General features: G+C 46.2%; 2 protein-coding genes across 2 annotated transcripts in view; one reads left to right on the forward strand and one right to left on the reverse strand.

Annotated features, from left to right (window-relative positions):
- The window catches only part of TMEM220 (transmembrane protein 220), a 5,277-nt gene extending 694 nt beyond the window's left edge, over positions 1-4,583 (forward strand). Inside the window, exons 2-5 of the mRNA XM_031064910.1 lie at positions 896-992; positions 1,848-1,971; positions 2,802-2,861; positions 3,888-4,583. Coding sequence (XP_030920770.1) covers positions 896-992; positions 1,848-1,971; positions 2,802-2,861; positions 3,888-4,020 — 414 coding nt within the window. The 3' untranslated portion in view covers positions 4,021-4,583. The remainder of the gene's footprint in view (positions 1-895; positions 993-1,847; positions 1,972-2,801; positions 2,862-3,887) is intronic.
- Positions 4,584-5,089: 506 nt separating this feature from the next.
- ADPRM (ADP-ribose/CDP-alcohol diphosphatase, manganese dependent) lies at positions 5,090-7,239 on the reverse strand. Its single transcript, XM_031064912.1, has 2 exons — positions 6,740-7,239; positions 5,090-5,892 (listed from the first exon to the last, which is right to left on the reverse strand). The coding sequence occupies exons 1-2, from the start codon at positions 6,888-6,890 to the stop codon at positions 5,606-5,608; spliced, it is 438 nt and encodes a 145-aa protein (XP_030920772.1). The 5' UTR covers positions 6,891-7,239; the 3' UTR covers positions 5,090-5,605.
- Positions 7,240-7,299: the final 60 nt, after the last annotated feature.

Below are 7,299 nucleotides of genomic sequence, written 5' to 3' on the forward strand. Positions count from 1 at the left end.
TAACGCCCGTCGGATCCGGGGCCGCCGAAGGAAACGTCGCTGCTCCCAGCTGAAGAGCGAGCAGAGCCGGGGAAGCGATGTCTGTACTGCAGCGACGGCTGGGAATCCCACCGTGCTTCCAGGATCTGCCTTGTTTCACCGCAGCTCTGCACTTGCTGCTGCAGAGCATCCCCTGCCTGTGCAGAGCACCCCGAGCTGCTCCTGCTGCTCCTGCCCCGCTGTGCCCGTGGCCCTGGGCTCGCCTTGGGTCTCCAGCAGGAGCCGCCGAGGGAACGGGAGCGAGCCCCGCTCCGGTGCCCGTCCTGCGCTGGGCACTGCGGGGTGACAGGGACAGTTCTGTGTGTGCCACAGGAGCTGCTGGCCGGGCAGGGGCTGCCCTGGGTGTGTGAGCCCCTCTGGCAGCGGCACCAAAGGGGACAGCGTGGTGGAGGGTCCGGGGAGGGTCAGGATTCAGGGAAGGGGCTCTGCGGTGCTTGGTCAGACAGCCGGTATTCTGTAAGCCCGGAGCAGAGGAACAAGGGGGCTGATGGCACGGGATTTTGGGTGGTGATGGTGAAGATGAGCGCTAGCAGTGCCAGGGCATGCCAGAGGGCGAGGGACTGGGATCTGCTCTGTGCCTCTGACAAACTGTGCGAAGGGGAGAGGTGCTGCTGTGGCTGGGCACTTCTGCTTCCTGAGCTTGCTAAGTTTTGCTACCGAGTAGATTTATGTCATTAACAGGTTGTCTACTTAGTGCCAGCTGCCCTGACACTGCTTGTCAGCATCAACCCTTCAATAACAGGTATGATACTGGTGTGCAAAACAGTCTCTGCTCATGTTTTGCCCTCAAAAGGTTGTAGTTTTGCTTTTTTTCTTTTTTTTTAATTGAGCCACAGATTAAAATCAGCCTCTGTAGAAACACATCCTTCTACCTTCTGAGGGCAAAAAACTGCAGGACCTATTTCTAGAGAAGCTGGTCATTGCTTTGGTGCTGGTGGCTGGACATGCTGCAGGTGAGGAGAGGAGCCCAGCAGAAAGCTCAGCTGCTGGGATGGGCCTGCCTTTGCACCCCAGTTCCAGCTTAAAGCCTTCTGGAACACCTGGGAGCATGCTCTGAACCTGGCTCTGTGTTGACCTTAGCAATTGACTTTGTTTCATTGTTGTAAATCTGTTTTTGTTTATCTACCTGGTGCAAAAGCAGCTGAGCTTTGTACAGTCCCATGAAAGTGCTAAAGGTCTTGTTCAGTGCCAGGTATTGCAGCTGCCCCACAGAGAGAGCCATGGGCAGGAACATTCAAAGGCTGTGTTTCCAAGGGTGTGTGTTGTGGGGGCTAACAGCAGTTCAGAGGATCATTCACATCAGATTTGTTTCAAATCTTCAGAACATAGTTAAGATTTTTGTATTTTAATTCAGTGGAAATAATTTAAATAAAGCAATTTTATATACACAAAGTGACTGTATCTGTTCTGGATGAATACTTATGCTGAATAAACTAAAATCACACTTAAGAAAGAAAACCTTCAGGAGTGCATGGCATTGTCACAAATTACACCATTGCAGTCTCTTGGCATTCTGGCCACCTTAAGCATATAAAGTGACAGCATTCCTGAGTTCAGAACTCATGAGGCTTGAATATTTCAGGGGAGGTTTTGGCTGGTCAATAGAATCTGTATGTTAAACTCATAGTTAGGGTTTTCCTTGTGCCCAGATCTGTGGAAAATATAGATGATAATAGCAAACTTCTCTAAAATAAAAAGGTTTATGTAAATTCACCAAGGGGTATTTGCCATTCAGGTCTGTGGAAGATCCAGATGGATTTACTTCATTCTTCATGATAGTGGCTGACAGTCTTATTTTTTTTCCCCAGACAATGGTGTTTGGAGGAGCCTCTGTGACCTTCATTCTGCTGGCTGTGTTGTTGGGACCATTGCCCTGGCTTGCTCTTTGTTTGCTTACAGTCAAGGAAATATTTTTCATGAAGAGGAAGGCAGGTAAGCAGTGGGTTTTATTTGCCCCTGCCCAAATCCAGCTCACCTGGCCATCTCCTCCTGGTGTCACCTTCCAAAACTTTATTTCCTGGGCTGTTGCAGTGAGTGCTGTTGGTTCAGATGAATCAGACCAAAGAGGAGGGACCATAATGCTCCAAACCAGTGACTCCTTGGACACAGGGAAGGGAACAATCATTGCCTCCCTGATTGTGGCAGGCAGTTGGATTTATTTGTCTGGCTTTCAGAGACCAGGCCACAAGCACAGTGAAAGATCTTTGTGCTCTTTTCCTGGTGCTGTAGGAGTGGTAATCAATGTTTTAAAAACTCTTGAGGTAATACCAAATTCATGTTAATCTGGCTTGTACTGCTGAGTCCTCCAAGGGATTGAGGATGAGGGAGAATTTCTCACCTGGACATTCAGGAGTTGTGTAAAAAGTAGGTGCTTGTAAAGTACTGAAGTGAAGCCCTGGCAGTTACTTCTGCACCTAATCAGAGTCTGGAAAACAGGGATGTTTTGCTCTATTTCAATGAGAGAAATGTGCCTGCTTTGCTTATGTTAATTAGAGAAATGTGCTATGGAATATAAATCCAGCAGTAGAACAAAACATGGAGGCAGGAATTTCTGCAGCTGTTTAGCTGTCATGTCAATTTGTAGATTTGTGGTGTGAAGCGAAGTTACTCTTTGTAAATACCTTTATAATTATAATCCTACTAAAATATATTGAACTTCTCCAAAGGAGCAGCCACTACTGTTTTGGAGGCAAAATTTGTATTGTAGGAACATAAACATCTGTTTGTATAATTTTCTGATCTGTTTTTTGTTTGGTTTTTAGAGAATTGTTTGGTCTGGTGATTATTACAATATGGATGAGTCTTTGTCGCAGTTCAGCAAAGTAAGTTTTATTCTGTCTTTTTATAAAGCATTCCAATGTTCACATTTAGTGACCAGCTCCTTGAAAACACACAGCTGATTTTGGCAGCTTGTTTTGCTGTTTCATGTCACCCTCTGAACCTTCCAGATGCCCAAGCAGTAGCAGCCCGGAGGATCTTGCACAGATAAAAGTTGGGGCAGGGGGAATGTAAGGCTACATGAAGCACTTTTTATGGCCCCCTGCCATAATAGGGGAATTTTCCCTTTGCTTAAGGTGCTTTTTTAAAATCCCAACTAGTTTCTGTAGCCTGAGTTGTCAGAAAATTCTTTGTGCCTCTCCAGTAAAAGACTGGTGATACATCCATAGTAGCCCCATTAAATTGGCCAAAGGCTCTCTGCTCTTTCCAGCTGCAGGCAGATGTGAATGTTGTGTGGTGGCTGTAGCAGTGGCCAAGGACATCCTGGGCTGTCCCATCATGGTGTGGTCAGCAGGATGAGGACAGTACTTGTCCCCTGTGCTGGCACTGCTGAGGCACCTCCAGTCCTGGGGTCAGGTTTGGGCACCTCACTTCAAAAAGGACTTTGAGGGACTTTGAGAGTTGGGGAAGGGTCTGGAACATCAGGAGTCACCAGGGGAGCTGGGGTGGCTCAGTCTGGAGAAAAGGAGGCTCAGAGGGGACCTTTTCACTCTCCACAACTCCCTGACAAGAGGGTGCAGCCTGGTGGGGGTCAGGCTCTACTTCCAGGGAACAGTGACAGGACCAGAGGAAAGAGCCTCAAGCTGTGCCAGGGGAGGTTGAGATTAGATCCTAGGGAAAATTCCTTCACTGAAAGAGAGGTCAGGCATTGGCACAGGCTGCCCAGGGAGGTGGTGGAGTCACCATTCCTTGGAAGTGTTAAAAAAAAAATCATTGGATGTGGCACTGCACTCTAGGGTTTAGTGGGTGTGGTGGTATGCAGTCAAAGTTGGACCTGATGATCATGGAGGTCTTTTCCAGCCTTAAAGATTCAGTGATTTGAAGCAGCTCTGTTGGATTTGCTCTTACAGGAGTCCCCTGGGAGGAGCTCGTTTGGTTGCTGCAGTTGTTGTTGCCCTTTTCCCCTTTGTTTCGTGGCTGTACATTTATGTGAACAAAGACATGCGAGAGTCTTGGCCAACACACTGCAAAACCGTGATTTAATTGGGTGGGAGAAAGTCTGCAGTGACTATGCTGACCTTATTTGCCTTTGGTTTTGGTGCTTAACAAAAGGAGCGTCAGTTTGATAGCACCCAAGAATACCTGGCTGATTCCAGCAGTGCCAGTTGAGATTTAGTAAAATGTTGAAGAACACTGTCAAATCTTAGTGGGGAATTTTTCTACAGAAACTGTTCACCTTGCTGGCTTCTTACATTTTCCAAGCACCATTGATCTAATGTCTGTTCTGATGGTATATTCAGGATATCACTGTAGCCCTGGATCACTCTCCAATCACCTCGTAGTTTGGGAAATCTACTATTCTGTAATATAAGGGACAAATAAAGCAAATACTGTTTTAATAAATGACTGTTAACAGCCATAGAACTTTCAATAATGTGCCTGGATAACCCATTTCATACTTTTTGGAAAACTGAGCAGTCTGTATTTTGTCCTGTGCTAAAATCATATGTAGAATATATCTGAAAAAATTATTTTTGCTATTATCTTTAACTGAAAGTCACTGGTTTTAATGAATAATAAACACTATTTTTTATAAGAAAACTCAATGAAAGCTTCCATATCTTTTATTTTCTGGGAGATTCCTATTCAAGCCTGTCACAGCAGATGTGGGCACTGTCCCAGTTCTGCTGCTCACCTAATTTTTCTTGGAAAGCAGGACCCACACAGTAGCCCTGCAGCAGCAAGCATGTCCCACTGTTCATCCTGGAGAAGGAAGCACAGGTGGATACACTGGACTCAGGATCTGGCTGGGACAGAGCCAGGACAGCTCCAGGTGTAACACACAACACCTTTATTTAGCTGGGTGTCAGAGCTCACTCTCAGCACTGCTGCAGGTGATCCCAGCTGTGCACACACAGCACAGCCTGAGCATCTGCAGCGTTCCATGGTGCAGCACACATGGTCTCCTCAGGCTCAGCTTTCTCTGAGGATTACTTCAGTCTTTTAAAGCAAAGTTGGAAGACTGAATTAGGTTACAGGCTGGATATATTCTGCCAGACATGAGACCTCACTGTAATGTTCACAGAAAATAAATAAATAGAGATGTGGCTGGGCAGGTACAACTCTGCATGCTTTAATGCTCACTGAGAGAACAGCATAGGGCTTTTTTTGAGCAATATTTGTTATATGGTTTGCATCTTTTCACAGTAGCAATCCAGTCTGAGAGAACAGCATTAGGGTTTTTTTTGAGCAATATTTGTTATATGGTTTGCATCTTTTCACAGTAGCAATCCAGTCTGAGAGAATAGCATTAGGGCTTTTTTGAGCAATATTTGTTATATTGTTTGCATCTTTTCACAGTAGCAATCCAGTCTGGATTGGGTGTTTGAAATGAACATTCTGCATTCCAGTATATTTATTTCAATTACTGGCCTTCTCTATTCTCCAAAAAGAAGTCAGGTGCTGTCTTACAGAAACACAATTTCTAAAATTCTGTATCCAAGAGAAAAACGCCTGAGCTAAAGCAATAAGGATCAGCCATGCACGGCTTTCTAAAAGCAAACAGCTGAATCTCCTCCATTTTCATCCGAGTCCTTCCTGCAGAAGAACATTCTCTTTGCCTGGTATTTCAGAAGTGCATAACTCTGTCAGGAATTCTGCCTCTTCCCTTCAGTACCATTTTATCTTCATAGACATGAACAGTTCCAAAGGCGTTGCTGTCGGGGGGGGTCTCAATGAGCCCCTCCAGGGTGAGGTGATGAACTCCGTGCAGGTCCTGGCAGTAGGCGCCGTCGTGCAGATGCCCTGCGAGCACACAGACCACACACCTGTGTGTGTGTATCACTGACAGGGCAGCCTCGTAATTCCAGGCCAGGCAAACCCCGTTGGAAGCACAGGGATGGATGGGCACGTGAGCTGCAGTCCAGAGGGAAAGAAATAAAGAGAGATAAACTGTAATAAATCTGCCTCATTGCTGGGAAGTTCTGCCATCCCACTGAGTGTGGCATTCACATTTTCTGAAAAATCCCTTCGCACAGGATTTTCTCCTGGGAAAGTGAGACGCCTCAGAGAAAAATGAAAACAATAATTATCTCATTTGCTTCTCCTGTGTCTTGCTCCTTTGGAATGTGTTTGGATATTCTTTACCAATGTGGTTGTTTCATTAGTTTCATGTGAATTGTTTTGACTCATTGGCCAATCAGGATCAAGCTGTGTCAAAACTCTGGAAGGAGTCCCGAGTTTTCATTATTATCTTTTTAGCCTTCTGTAAGTATCCTTTCTGTATTCTTTAGTATAGTTTAGTTTAGTATTCTTTTATATAATATAACATCATAAAATAATAAATTAGCCTTCTGCGAACATGGAGTCAGATTCCTTCCTTTCTCCTGCCACAGGGCACCCTGCAAATACAATAACTGAGTACAGAAAGCTCACCCCAGAGTGAGGTGTGGTTGCTGTTCTGCTCTTTCATGGGTTCCATCTGTACCTCACCAGACCAACTACATGTTTTCTGCAGCTAACATACACAGGCTAGCTAACTTTCTTTTCCCCTTGTATTTCCATGGGAGTTGTGCTGGTTTGGCATTAATTGATATTTGGCGAGGAGGGAAGAAGCCACACACAGAAATGAGTGAGAGGAGCTGCTGAGAGCTTCCTCTGTACAGCCCCCGTCAAATACAGGGTTGGAACTACACTGGCTTTAAGCACCCTTCCAGCACAAACCATTCTGATTGTCTATTTATTCCCCTCCATATCTACCTACCCATAACTATAACTTTTTCTTGGTTTTCATCAGAGAACTTGAGGACTTCATCGAACCAGTCCAGCTGGGCTTGGCTAAATCCTCCATTAAATGCTACAAAATGAGGTTCTTTGAGCCCTGCAATGAAGAAGAAGGTTAGGCACAAATGCATACACCCCCTATGGTTCCTCTGTTTGCCTTACACAAATCTGCTGATGGCTGGTTTACTCTCAGAACCTTTGGGGATTTTTGCACTTTCTGGATCAGAACTCCATCCGCCTTGCACAAAGAAGAAGATTATTTGTTAGTGTTTTCGGGAGTTTGGGTCACACCACCCAAACAGGGTTTCCACTGTTGGTTTCCCCCTGGCATGGGGCAGGGTGGGCACAACTCGGTGCTCTGCACCAGCAGAGACCACCAGTGCTACTGCGGGGCACAGAGCACAGCACCAGGCTACGGGGGAGCATCTCCTGTGCCCGCACTGACGGCAGGGAGTGGGCAGCAACGGGGCACATCCTTGTGAGCCCCTGGCATCCCTCTGGCAGCACCAGCAGCTCCGGACAGCGAAGCTTCGGCCGCCC

Source organism: Geospiza fortis, unplaced genomic scaffold (assembly GCF_000277835.1).
Source record: "Geospiza fortis unplaced genomic scaffold, GeoFor_1.0 scaffold503, whole genome shotgun sequence".
NCBI classification, from domain to species: Eukaryota; Metazoa; Chordata; class Aves; order Passeriformes; family Thraupidae; genus Geospiza; species Geospiza fortis.

Bases quoted from the DNA above. Each gene is read 5' to 3' on its own strand.
- ADPRM (XM_031064912.1), bottom strand. From the start codon at position 6,890: ATGCATTTGTGCCTAACCTTCTTCTTCATTGCAGGGCTCAAAGAACCT. The intron at 5,893-6,739 runs GTAGGTAGATAT...TCTGGACTGCAG, and splicing joins AGAAAAAGTTATAGTTATGG to CTCACGTGCCCATCCATCCC.